Source organism: Oryzias latipes, chromosome 7 (assembly GCF_002234675.1).
Source record: "Oryzias latipes chromosome 7, ASM223467v1".
Classification (NCBI taxonomy): Eukaryota; Metazoa; Chordata; class Actinopteri; order Beloniformes; family Adrianichthyidae; genus Oryzias; species Oryzias latipes.
In genome coordinates, this window is record NC_019865.2 from 25,048,661 (window position 1) to 25,063,146 (window position 14,486).

The 14,486-nt window shown below is 40.5% G+C and overlaps 1 protein-coding gene across 1 annotated transcript in view; it reads left to right on the forward strand.

The window, feature by feature from the left end:
- Positions 1-3,481: 3,481 nt before the first annotated feature.
- atp9a (ATPase phospholipid transporting 9A (putative)) overlaps positions 3,482-14,486 on the forward strand; it is a 46,294-nt gene continuing 35,289 nt past the window's right edge. Inside the window, exons 1-2 of the mRNA XM_004070998.3 lie at positions 3,482-3,778; positions 11,521-11,665. Of these exons, the coding sequence (XP_004071046.1) occupies positions 3,711-3,778; positions 11,521-11,665 (213 nt within the window). The 5' untranslated portion in view covers positions 3,482-3,710. The remainder of the gene's footprint in view (positions 3,779-11,520; positions 11,666-14,486) is intronic.

The window sequence follows — 14,486 nt, forward strand, 5'->3', positions numbered from 1 at the left end:
AACATTTAATTTAATTGGAGTAAAATGACATTTAATTAGAGAAATATGTAAATTTGAGTTGTGAAAAAAAAACATTGAGTTGTTACCAATTGAATTAATTCATTTAAGTGTGATAATTAATATATATTTATGCGTCACAATGAAAATAGAAATAATATCAGAAACTTGTGCATTTACTTTGTCTGTTATTTTTCTCCAAGCAGAAACTCTTTCCATTGCTGATTTACTTCCTTTGTCATTTAAATCTCAGACTGCATCTCACTGAAGTATTGCGCTCTCTTTTTTTCTCCACGCGTTTCCAAAGTGTCTCCGTAAATCGGTGATCCATTGAGAATGTCTTTCTGTACCTGCTGTGCACGTGCATTAACCCAGGGTTAACAAGTCGAGCGTAATTACGCTAACTCATATCCGGTCTTTTGGAACCGACATACCCAGAGTGAGAAAGTTCAGGGGGATTTCAGCCAGAGTTCAGGGTTAAAGTCAGGGTAGTTTAAACATGCTTCCTGGAATACCCCCCAGGAGTTTGACACCTGTGTTCTAGGGTTTTCAATCTATTGCCTCCTATCTCAACAAGCATCATCAGGAAGCTGAAAGGTGTTGGTTTTAGAAGTTTTATATTTTTAAGCAAAAGTGAAAGTGTGCAACCCCTGTTGCGCACAAAATTAATATGGAATATTGTGAGAATTCTACACATGAATCCCTGGCTCAGGCTGAATTAAATGACATGAAATGATATGAATATATCAGGAATGTGGGTGTGGTTAACAAAAACCATTGCCAAGGAAATGCAAAAATTTACTTATGCTGATTTTATTTCTAAAAAATTACATAGATCTATGCGTCACCCCCAGGTGACCAAAACATAAAATGGTTGCTATGGAGATAAAACCTACAGAAAATCCGCCATTTTAAAAAAGTGTTATATTAATATGAATTTGTCATATGCAGCTCTGACCAGATTGGCAGCGGCAGAGGGGGAGAGTGAGAAGCATGTGGCTGTTCCTCAGCCAGTAAGGGCCAGTGAAAAGGGGGCTGTGGAGGCAAGTACCTCCTGTGGCTTTAATTTCAATGATTTCTCATCCAGCACCAGCCAAACTGAAATGAAAAAGTAAAAAAAAATAAACCTGATTTACATCAATTGACCTTCAGAGGACTTGAGTGTTGCTTCCTTTCTGCTGTCATTTCCCATCTGGATCCATTACTTCAGCGGCCTTTTTGCATTTGCAACGAAAGCGATTTGCATCTGCAACTGAAGCATGCTGTCAATCTGTGCCCACGATTCGTTCCAACTGTACGCCAGCTCGCTTCCTCTAAGTTTTTTACACGATACACAACACTTTGCATATTAGTTCACAGAAGCCAGGTCAGGGCAGTCTCAATGACTAACTAGGTGGGCCACATATGGATGTTAGAAACAGTCAAATAAGCCATCAAGGCTTTGTCGGTTCCTTCTGCGCTCCAGATGATGGATCGGATTTGGTTTTTGGTCATGGACAATAAACCAAGCATTTACAAAAACACAAATGCATACGGCCTGGGTGAACACGAAAAGAAATATGTGCACGGACGCCAAAAAAATGACCAGGTTTTGTAATGATCCGGTTTTATGCACAGTTGGAGCGCAGATGGAGTCATGAAAACTAAAACCTGTTTTCATAAGGTGGCCTGCCTCAATCACAATGACAAGGACGGCAGAGAGCCTCGCAGGCTGAGGTCAAAGATGTGGCATGCAAATGGAATCATTGTCGGCATTTTGCTACTGTAGCGTGCAATCCCCCACCTCCCTCTGTTACATTCATCTTAACCACCTGTGTTCAGAAGCCCATAATGTCCACATGTCAAAGGAGGGTAACAGCAAACACCTACATCATCAAAACCCTAAACTAAACCCAGCCATTACTGTCAATCCATGGACGTTTTGTCAATAAAGTTATTTCTCAAAAGCTGGTACTCTCCATATGATAAATACAATGATTTTCTAACAAGTTCAAAGCGTGTTTTAACCCATCAAGATTCATTCCAATGCTTTTCTGCATTACTGCACCCTAAAATGCTGAAAATAGATCAACCATCATAGGAACAAACAGTGTTTAATAGCTGCTCAAACTCTGATAGTTTTATGAAGACAAGAGAACGTAATGGTGAGTTGTGAAAGCATAATAATTTAAACTGTTCCTCTAAAAATGAATGGAACAATGTACAACGTGGGGGAAGATTTGCTTAGCTTTGAATACATTTCATTGCCATCATCCATCCATCTTCTAAACCTGCTTAATTCCTTCCAGGGTCATAGTGTCGCTGGAACCTATCCTAGCCACTGCTGGGGTACAATTTGGATGGATTGCCAATTCATTGCAAGAGGTCTTTTACATCATTTTATGATATTTGACAACAATAAAATGAGTTAATCTTTCTTTTTACAAGAGTGCTTCTTTAGTATTGAGGTGAATTAAGTCCTAGCACATTAGATTTTATACACAATCAGTGGCGGCGCACCATTTGTTGACCTTTGATCCCTTATTGCTCCTAAAACTATTTCTCCCTCCATTTTTTACACCTACTTAGAGGTGCAAATGTCTGAACAACTACGCGTCACTTTTCTGAGATGCTCACTGCTGCATCACCAGTTTACGCCTTTTCCAAGTACAAGACATGCTATAACACTCGGAGATTCTGGAAATAAGACCTGCAACAGACGGACAACCTGTCCAGGGTGTACTCTGCCTTTGCCCTACAGTAGTGGCGTTGGCTCCAGCGACCACATGACCCTGAAAGGGGCTCAGCGGGTTCTGAAGATGAATGGATTGATAGATTCTGGAAATATGCCCCACATCTGTCCGTTTACCACCCAGACGAGGGACTGCTATTTCAAGACTACAGAAAGGTTTGAGTCCCACTCAGCGATGTCAGTGGTCTTTTAATGATGCTTATTTAATTTTTACCCCCCCCCCCCCCCCCACCCAAAAAGTGTTGTTTTCTAGGACATATTTCCTGCAGATTGGCATAAGTTTATCAAAAATTTTGGGCGGGACCGTTGATGGAGAGTAAGCCCGCCCCACTTCCTGTCACCCATCTGTTTGCACTCTCTCCTTCTAGCTACAGTCCCTCACATCCCCAACCTAATCATTACCAGTGCAGTAAAATAGCGAGCAAAATCAGAGCAACCCATCTAGTTTTGATCCACAAAGAAAAGGAGGAAAACTATACTAACCATAAAAGTGGTCTAAGTGTCTTAAATCCCACTATTTCTTTTACACTGACAACTTATTGTAGAAAAATAAATGAAACATATATTTTATCAGTAATTAATTCTTCCAAACAGGGGAGTTACCTAAAAAAAGCTTTATATATTCGTTTTACTTAATTTTATTTTGCAATGTCACTGTATTTTAAAAAAGATTAAAAAGTAAACGTAAAAAAAAAAATTCGCCGGAAGTAAAATATGACGTAATTTTCACCTTACAGACGAAGAAACATACGTATTTAGCTAGTGATGCTTTTTTATTATAAGAAACAGTGTCGTAAAGCGGTCGGAAGTGTCGTGCCCCGCGGGGTTACTCCGGTGTGTGTGGGCCGCCCGTCGCGGCTCGGCTAACCCGCTGACCGTTGAACCACCCGGTGACTGACGGCTGCAAGCGTCCGCCCCTACCGGAGCTCCGTCGCTCCCAGCCGCCGCTCCAAGCTGCGCCTCCAACAAGAGCCAGGCTGCTATGACCGACAACATCCCCTTACAGCCCGTGAGGCGAGCGAAGAGACACAACAGTAAAAACAGAAACGGGTAAGGACGTTACGCAGCAAAGAAGAAGCCATTTTTACCCCATGTTTTTTTTCTATTTCGTTCTTGTTGTCAGTGAGGCGCTGAAATGTTGTCGACAGGGCGTCATTGTTTCCAGACCTAGCTAACCGGCGGGGAGGTTTTTTGAGGCAAAAATCAACCGTTTCATGACACGCATTTTATTTAATATTACATCCACCGAGACGAGCTTTTTATGTGTTATTTAGCCACTGAGGTTAGCCTAAACCATCAACATGCCAGCAGACATCCTTGTTCCGGGCTGTACTAGCAGCAAGTACGTGTGTCGTCCATGTCAATATTTGCTATTCACTCATGCCATGGACAGGATTCAGAATCCAGCTAACCAGAGTGGCGCGTGCCAGCTCAGGGGTGGGCCTCGTGGGAGATGATGGGGAAGCTGACGAGAGCTAAAATGCCCCCCTCCCCGTGAAAACAAACCACTGCTGATGAGGAGCTCCAGAACAGTCTTAGTAGCTCTGGAATTCACAGTCGGTGGTCCAGTAATCTAGTTTCACATCACCATTTAATTCAACAGTGGTTCATTTTTCAAATGTCCAAGTTTGGTTTTATTTTTGAAAAACACAATTATTCATTATAGGGCCTATATCCTGCTATTCTTAAGCCTTTCAGAGTAAACTATATCCATAAATATGACCATATATTGGCACACTAATGCAGTGTTTTTCAACATATTTTGAGCCATGGCACACTTTAACCTTGACAAAAATCCCGCGGCACACCAGCATCCAAAAAATAAAATAAAAAAAGGAGAAACTCATAGTCTGTATTGATCTACAGCCCCGCTGCAATCTCACAAGCATTTTTGTGATAATTATGGCAGAAAAAGCTGGAAGCTGGAGCTGTTTTTTCTAAAAGATGTAATAAAAGTTAATTTAAAAGATTTAAAAACTGGATTATGTGTATCCGTTTCTTTTTCAAGAGGTTTAAGAGGAGAGACTCATTGTGCGCTGAGATGCTGTCACTTTAACCAAATGCATCATGGGAGATGTAGTGCAAATAATCGGCGGACACAGACAGACTAGCGTCTCTGAGCTTCATTGTTTGTTCACTTGTTCCACGGTCTTTTACCGGAAAGCTAAACTGCTAAAGACGAGCTTTAGCTGGTATTTTTGTTAGAACTGAGCGACTTTATGAGCAGAACCTGAACAAGGAAGTGAAGACTTTAACCACTTCTGATTGGTCAGACTGATTACATGTGATTAAGACTCCAAGAATGATTGGTGGAGACAGTTAAAGGGGCAGAACTTTTCCGAAACAGCTTTAGCTGCTGCTACATCGTGGTACCGTCATTCTTATCAAAATGTCTTGAATAGGATCAAATAAACACAAACAAAAAAGTATTTTATGATCTTTCATATTCCTAACTACTCTGTGTTTTATCAGGGCCTGTTTGGATAAACACAGAGCTGATTTCCTGGAGATGGGAAATGTTTTTAGATCAGTGAATGAGGACAATTTCCCACGGCACACTAGTTGAAAAACACTGCACGAATGAACGATTTTTATAAAATATGAGTTATTCTTGCAGTTCATTTTCATAACCAGAAGCAAGACAATTCTCTGAGGCTCCACCTTTCGCTCCTTGTGGGTGCGGCCCATTTCATGATGTCAACCTGAAGTCGGCCTCGGCAGAAAGTCTGTGTTTCTCCCATGAAAACAAACAACGTCCAAACTTTTGCTGTGTTGGTTGTGCACATTGTGCATGTAAAGGTTTTTACAGCTCAACGCTAGCTCCACAGAGAAAGTGTGTGTGTGTGTTAGCCTGGGGGGGGGCTGGCAGTGCAGACTCTTCCTGAAGGGGGGGGTTCCTCACTTTGTGATGTCACGATGTGAGGACAAGCCGTTTTCGTGGGTTGGGAGGGGCTGGTGCTCAGAGCCCAGATTTTTAGAGGAATACTCACAAATGCGTTAATGGGTCAAAATACTAGTTTAGGGTTGTTTATAGTGAGGAAATAACATTAAATCACATTTAAAAGCTCAAAAAGTTGATTTTGTATAATATAGGTCCTTTAAACTGGAAGCAAACGTAAAGCTTGTTTGTTCTTGGTGTTTTTAACATGTTCCTGTGGCATTTTTCTCATGATGGAAGACGTATATAAAGAAAATTAAGTTCTGAATTGCATTTCTAAGTATTCATTCATTCAAATTGTGGTGAATTGGGAGCAGAGGAAAAAATGCAGTTGGAAAAAGATTGTATTAGGTGGACAGGCCATAAGCTCCCTGCTCCACTCCATTCTGATTCATCCACTAGCAGACAAATAGATCCATGTATGTCTATGTTTTGTTTTCCTCGTCTGAGCTGGAATCTGGATCTAAACTGTACGGCTGGATAGCTCCTATATTGTTCCCCATTTTTGCTGCACTAGTAATGGTAGGTTTGAGGGTGTGACAGGCCGTAAGATAGTAAGAGAGCATGTAAACAGATGGATGACGGGAAGTGGGGGTGGGCTTACTCCTCGCCCAAATTTTGGAGGTCATTTTTATTAAACTATTCAACTTTTTTCCGCTTTGCAGAAATCTTGTTCTAGAAAATGACAAAAAAATTTATTTTGGCTAAAAACGGCAAAATCATAATTAAAAGACACTTTGAAAATAGATTGAAAGACGATCAGGGTGGGACTTTGAAAAAAAAAAATTAAACCTGATTTTTTCCGAACATATTGCATTTTTAAGTATTATTATTAGGCCTGCACAATATACCCCACATTTATCGTACATGTGCATATTGCAAAAGACGGCGAAATTGCAATAAATCGTAAACCTTAAATGTGTTAAAACAATCTTATGGCAGCTTGAAGCATTTAACTAATCAAATAAATCCCTTTATGCATTTGACCAATCGGATGGAGGCCTATTATGTTAGATGTTTGTCACCCATGTCGACGAGGGTCATTTGGAGTATAATTTTTAAACTGTTGCAATGAAATGGGAATGATGTTTTTGGTTATTGTGCTTTGTTTCTATACCGCAAATTATATCGTTATCGCAATATTAATCTCTAGTATCGCATATCGCGAGTTTTCCTCATATCGTGCAGCCCTAATTATTATTTATTTACACCCAGACTTAAGATTTATGTATAAACGTCAGCAAACGCATCGAGAAAGTGTACAAATCAATCAATCACACATGAGCAGGAGAGGTGTTATGATAAATTCTACCGGTTAAACTCTCAAATTTGCATTTTTCTTTCCTTAGTGAGCTCACCTACAGCCTACAGAAGGCTCCCATTGCCTATATGTTTTGCCGAGTTGGTGTGATGAGTTACACACATTTTTAACAGATGATCTATTATCTGACAGCAGTAATGTGTGGTTTGTGTTTTAGCTGCAAAGCCTCTTTAAATGCATGTAGCAATGATTAAAGCAAACAGTCCCATGAGGTGCTCCACCCTGGAGCTCTTGCTGCTTTTCTATATCCTGTCCTACTTGTTGCTGGATCAGGTGTGTTCTACAGTTGGCCTGAAGGACAAATCTCTCGATGGAAAAATATAACCAAGATCACAATGAAAAGTAAAAAGCAAAACAAATTAAAAAAAAGAAAAACATTTTTAGAAATCAAAGCAAAATTCCAGGAAACAAAATGTAAAAAACTCATATGTATTTTGAAACGCTAAAGCAAATAAGGTAAAAATGGAGCAAAAAAGTGAACCGCAAGAGGTAAATAATCGGGACGTCATGGATTGTTTGATCTTTGAGTTTTAAAGAAGATGGAGAGCTAGCGTTGTGCCGATGGCATCGTGATGGCTGACTGGCATCACGATGGAGAGACACCATCGTGATGCCAGGCTGCGAGTCGACACCATAAGCCGCTCTTACATGTGCAAAATATCTTGATCAGAACAAGGGTCGGATTAGAATTCAACCGTGTACTTGGACCCAGAAAAACGTTTTCCGATTATAATAAACGCTCAAATGGGGAGCACTTTCGGTCGGTATAAATCATTCGCACATGCACAGTAGTGTTTGAAATACCAGAAGAGGAAATGAGTACCGCTGAGGTGCCACACGCATAGATATCTAGCAGCTCTGTAATATACCAGATGATCTTCCAAACGTGCTTTTATTAATGTTACGGTTATTATGAAGCGCCTGTTCGTCCATCATTTTCATTTTAATCCGTGTGGTCAGTGCTTTTTCTGTTGAAGAACGGAGCCAGAAGATGCCAGGACTAAGAGAGGCTAACAGGCGCTAGCAACATTTAGCCTTTGATGAACATAAAATCCATGCGGGAAATGCTGCAATCTGCAGCTTGGCTGAACGTAAATATGTGGGAATAAGCCTTTATTTCGTCGGGACACGACTGGAAACACAAATCCACGTGATCGTTTGAACCGTTTCTAAAACTGGTTGTAAATTAGCAAAATAGAAATTAAAAAATGGTAAGTTTTAAACTGGAAAGTACACATAAACTTCTGTGCCTTAGAGAACATCCGCGTGAAGAAATGCGTTTCTCCTCGGCGCAATAAGTGAGATCCAGATCGCTCTACTGGCAGAGGGATACTCAGCCCTTAGTTGCTTTGACTCCATTTTGGACAACGCTAAAGCTACAAATGCCCCTACAATAGGGTGGAGCCAGAGGGGTAGGGGATGACTTTGAATGTGGCCTATGACTATATTTTGTGCGGGCCACGTACATGCCCCGGTTTGCCCATTTTTCGCCGTATCCACTCGTAAGAGAAAACCCCCAGTTCTGTTAGTATTTCAGGTGATGTTCTAACCAAGTGTCCAGGCAAGCTTGTCTAAAGATGTATGGTTGCACATGCCGGTCAATGTACCAAGTTCTCTGCTCATTCTTTAATGGTGTTTAAGAGCAGGCCCATCCTACATGTTTCCTGTTCTGTTTAAATCTGCTTTTGTTTAGAAATGCACGCGCCCTCTCTGATGGATATGTGGGTCAAGAAATGTTTTTATTGACATTGTACTCTCCGGCCTCTTTCTGAGGCTAAAATCTCAGAAAGAGCTTTTGCATTATCAATATTGCTGGAGGACTGAGCGGCGGGTAAAAGTGGTTCACTTATTAAAACTGGTAACCAAGGTTCCGATTGATGAAATAGAGCGGTTTTGTTTTGATAGAGCAAAGGGGTGTGACCACCTTCCTCGAGGTGAGGCTAATCATTATTTTCAGCAAGAAAACCTCTTCAAATTCTTAAGACATTAACTTTTAGGTCAGTGCTAGTTTTTTTTTCCCCCTGCAAGTTTGAAGCTTTAAAAACACAAAATCGCAAAGATATATCTAAAAAAAATCCAAATAACCTCACGAATGAAGGAAGACATGATTCATGGATGGATTTTCGCAATCCGGGACAAAAGGGGAAACTTTTATGTTTTAGGGATTTATATTTTTGACAGTTCTCTTTAAATAATTGAACCAAAAAATTCTTTAACGATAGTATTGAACCACCGAATAATCTATAGCGACTTCAGCTCCACCTGGTGTCTCTCAGCTTTTTCTTCAATAGATTCTCTACATCTGGGTAAGATCAGGCCAGTTTTTGAAGCGAATTCTGCAGGGAAATCAAATCAGAATCTCTGAAAATCTGGGAAGAGGACGAGGCCATGAAGTGCCCCAAACCTTCAAGGAAATTGTAGACTTTTAATTTGACCACGTATGGCTTAGTCATAACTGCCCTTAGGGTTTGGATATATAATAATATGGAGTTGACTGGAGCTGAGAACTGGGCCATTCAGGTGGCCGTATGAAATATCAAGGTCTTAGATCAGGGGTCTCTCAGGGGGCCAACATCTAAAACATGCTAAAGGCCTAAAACGTCGAACAGGATAAACTTTAATGGAACACACTAAAACTAAAACAAAACTTTTTTTAAACATAAATTTGAATAAAAATAGACTGACAATATGAATCAGGAATACGTCAACTTAAACCTTAAATAACTTCTATTTTCTCTCCATAAAATATAAAAATTCACAACAGGATTAAAAATGCACAGGTTTGGAGACAGAGCTGGGGCATTTCTGCAGGAACGGAGAGGGTAAACTGTTGAGGTCCTGCAGTGTCGTACTTCACCTTCAGTGTGCCAAAGCAATGCAGCTCAATCTGCTCCATTTGAATCTGCACAGGTGCAGTTTCCACATCGACGGCAAACGGGTTACGAAGCAACTTCAAAATTCCTCTTTTGTTCTTCAAAATGACCAAAGCGCTGCTCAAACTCCTTGTGCTCAGCTTCTCAGCAAAGTCCGTATTTGACGTTTGTCTCTTAGCGCCGTCTTGGATTCTATTCTTTCATCGCAGCCACATTCGCTCCACAAACGGGTTTCCCAGAAAGTCGGTAAACATTTATTCTGCCTCTACTCGGTTTTTAAAAGGCTCTGTTTCTAGAATGAATTTTCTCTCTTTGGCATCTTGAGGACTAGTGTTTACCAGTGCTGCTGAAGCGCTGCATTATGGGATCTGTAGTTATTTCACCAGGCCAGTAATAAAATAATATGAAATGATCTTGCGAGCCGGATATAATTACAAGGTAGGGCCGACGCGGGACGTTACTCTGACACGTGTCTTAGACCACTGGGTTGAGGCCGTCAAGTAAAAATGTTCATGCACATTTCTTTCTACAGGTATGCTGCGAGTAAAGGATCTTAATAAACACTTATCCCTTGTGCTATCATGTGGGGTCCACATGACCCCACTCCCACAAGATAACATGCCTTGAGGTACATGCCTCCAAGGCATGTTATCTTGTCATCTAGACCCACTAGACCAGGGGTCGGGAACCTATGGCTCGCGAGCCATATATGGCTCTTTTGATTGTCACATGTGGCTCGCAGACAAATCTTTAATTATACTTTTTTTAATTATACTTTGGAGAGAAAAACTGCGCTAGCACTATAAGTTTACAATTGTCTATTATTTCACAGAGTTTGTACCACCCGAAAACCTGTGAATTGCGTGCCTAAACTGCGCGCTCCCGTCTCTGAGAAAGAGCGCGCAGTTGCCGGGACGGGATGTGTGAAGAAGAAAGCGGAGGGTGGGGGTGAGGGGTTGTGGGGGCAGCAGGTGAATCGCGCAGGGATTGTAATAACGTAAAACCCACTGCCCGTCACTCACTGCAGCGTGAGTGTGTGTTTGGCTCCCTGTCTGCATGTGAGCAGTCTGTCTCACATCTACAGAACATTCAGACCTAAGATCACGTTTAAAGTCTCAACGCCTGCATGAAGCAGAAACTCACCACCTATCAACCAGACTAGACCATCAACAAAACTACCACGAGAAATACTCATCATTTATCAGCAACAGCATAACAGTGTTATTAAAAAGGATCCACAGACTTATTGTACTTTAAAAATGTTGAAATTACATCAAATGTACACATTCATTTGTATATTTAGTTTTAAACATATTGTCGCGGACTGAGTTTAACTTGGCTGTTGGGCCGCGTTAAAAGTTCTGGAGTTCATTGAACGCATCAAGCAGAGATCTGATTGGCCATCAGTTCTGTCTCTCAGCCTGTTGTCAATTAATTAATTTGGATCAATGGGGTTCAGCTATGGGCCAAATAAGGGAAATGGGAGGGCTGGAGCGGGAGCAGGGGAATATGACACTTTTATTAGTGCTCTAGTTTTTTTGAGACACAGCTCGGGGTTTACTTTTTTTTTTTTAAGGCTTCTCTTTCACTGAGCGGTTTCCCCTGAAACCAAAACCACAACGTGTCTCATCCCAACATTCCCCCTGCATCTTGGTTTCAGGTGCTGTCCGTGGTCGAGATGCTGCGGAGGCGGAGACTTCCGGCCCCGCACTGTGTGGCTGGGCCACCCAGAGAAGAGGGAGCAGAGGTACCCGAAGAACGTCATCAACAACCAGAAGTACAACTTCTTCACCTTCCTTCCTGGGGTAAGAGTCAGGCAAAAGTCACCTCCGTTTAACCCCTCCAGAACCTCCACCCACCTGCCCATCACTCTTTTCTCCACCCACTGTTTAGACACATTTTCAGGGGAATATAGTTCATAAATTTGGATTCCTGTCAGAAGCTTGTCATGGCTTCATCTCTGACATTTTATGCTGTGAAGACAAACAACAAGCATTCCTAATGTTTCAGTGCAATTTGGATATATGGAAAAATAAATACACCAATGCTGAGAAATTTCAACTAAAATCCCCCAGAGTTTAACGTTTTCTTGTTTGTATCTTCATTAATGTGTTTATTAATGTGTTAATTAAGGATATTTGCTTGCATAATGGGAGAGGAGAGCATGTTTTGAAAGGAAAACCAAAAAAACGTTTCTGATTGTTGTTTATACAATAAATACAAACTAATCTGATAATTTTCCTCATAGCTGCACTTTCCTACAAAACTTTTGTCTTCTACAAGCGGCTGGACCTGCACACCCAACCTGAGACTCATTCTCTCAACCCTCCGTTCTGATGAACGCATCATCCCTGCCTTATTTCCATATGCATTTGTTTTGCAGGCATGCAGTTGTCTTAAGATTTTTTTTTTTCCATGTTCGCAGACGGACATTAAAAGTAGTTCAGATTTGTTTGGGAAGCAGAAGACGCAGAGCAAAGACTTGTTTGCATTGCAAATGGAGATGCTTTTTATTTCACTTAATTTCCTGTCAAGGAGTTTTTTTCTTTTTCTTTATGTTTCTGAGTAGGGCTGCACGATATGAGGAAAACTCGCGATATGCGATTCTAGAAAGTTTAATATTGCGATAACGATATAATTTGCGGTATATAAACAACCAAAAACATCATTCCCATTTCATTGCAACAGTTTAAAGATTATACTCCAAATGACCCTCATCGACATGGGTGACAAACATCTAACATAATAGGCCCCCATCCGATTGGTCAAATGCATAAAGGGATTTATTTGATTGGTTAAATGCTTCAAGCTGCCATAAGATTGTTTTAACACATTTAACGTTTAGGATTTTTTGCAATTTTCGCCGTCTTTTGCAATATGCATATTGCAGAGCTGGATATTGCGATAACGATAAACTTGTGGTAAATCGTGCAGGCCTATTTCTGAGTTTGTGCTGCTGGTCCCCAGTCTAGTTCTGGAAATGACAGCGTCACGTGAAGAGAGAGGTTTTTCTGCTTGTAGTAATGTAGCACAGCGGTGGTAATGAAACCCAGCAAAGCTGTTGTGTGTGTGTTAAATCTGAGTGGAAACTATAATCCAGCTCCCTTTGCATTGTTTTCCAATACGCTGACCCCTTACCATATACCTATAGAACCTATAGATTGAGGAAACATTTTGGAGAATAACTCCTCATTTTTAACATACAAATGCATAAAAGTGCAGTAAAGTTCCACTTAATGATCTCAGAGTCCTGAGAATCCTCAAGATGTTTTCCTGAGTTTGGAGGTCTAATATAATAAATCAGATGAAATCAAATGACGTGTTCTCAGTGTTTGACTGTGAATCATTTCTCTCAGCCAGTTTCATGATTTTTATTGCAGTTTCTTTAAAAACAACAGGGGACAGCTCCGAAAAATGTCTTTTTTTTAACAAAGACATCTGAACATCGTTTCAACCCACCTGCCATATTTGAGCTATTTTTAATAGATTTGTGACAAAAATACCTTTTTATCACGCAAACATTTGAAAGACATGACTTGAAAGTATATCATTCTTTTATTTTAACTGCAACACAGAGTTGCCCAGAACCGTGCCTGTCTGTTCATGGTATACAGTCCTTAGAAACGGAAATAACAAAATAATTATCTTCATTGTTTATAATGCACATCCTAAAACTAAAAGTAGAGCTATTATTTAGTTTAATCCATAAGAACCCAGAGCCATTTTTTCTTCAAAATAACATTCTGTGTATTTGACCACAAACCAAGCGGACCACTGAATCCATTTCTGAGATTTTTCTGTTACACTGATGCCACCACGAGTTCTTATGGGTGAAATAGTTTTTTTTTTTTTTTTTAATTTTAATGCAACAAAAAATACTCCTACTAGACTATAGCTTTTAATGTCTCGGTTTTTACTTGGATAGGTTACCATATTTATTTTAGTTACTGCATTTATTCTTCATCAGTTAAAAAAGGATGTGTGGTTTGTGACGTTAAGACAAGTTCACACACAAAGCTACAAAGATGATGGACTGGTGGCTAGCTTATTCACACTAGTAGAGACAAACAAAGATATAATAAAATAAAAATAATAAAAATAGAATTTACTTTATTTATCCCACAATGGGGAAATTCTTTCTCCGCATTTGACCCATGCCCTGGGGGGAGCGGTGAGCTGCAGACTAGCCGGGCTCGGGGGGCGACAGCTGGCTGGGGAGAGCGGGGATCGATCCGCCAACAATTGTACAATTGTAACAATTGTATTGTACCATGGGGGCGCCTCACACACAACACCAATTTCATCCTTCAGAATACGAGATCAATTCTTTCAATACCAATAACATGCTTCATAGGTTAATTGGTGACTCTAAATTATCCATAGGTTTGAATATGAGTGTGTATGGGTGTGTGATTGTGGCCAGTCTGTGCAATCGACTGTTCCCTGCCTTTGACCACAAGTTGCTGAGATAGGCTCCAGCAGCCCCGCGACCCCGAAAGGAACAAAACGGGTTTAGAAGATGAATGAATGAGTATATGAAAAAAAATATGATAACATAGAACATTTGAATAACATTTTTATATTTAAAAACACTAAATTGCTCAATTTCTCCAAAGAGCAAAAGAA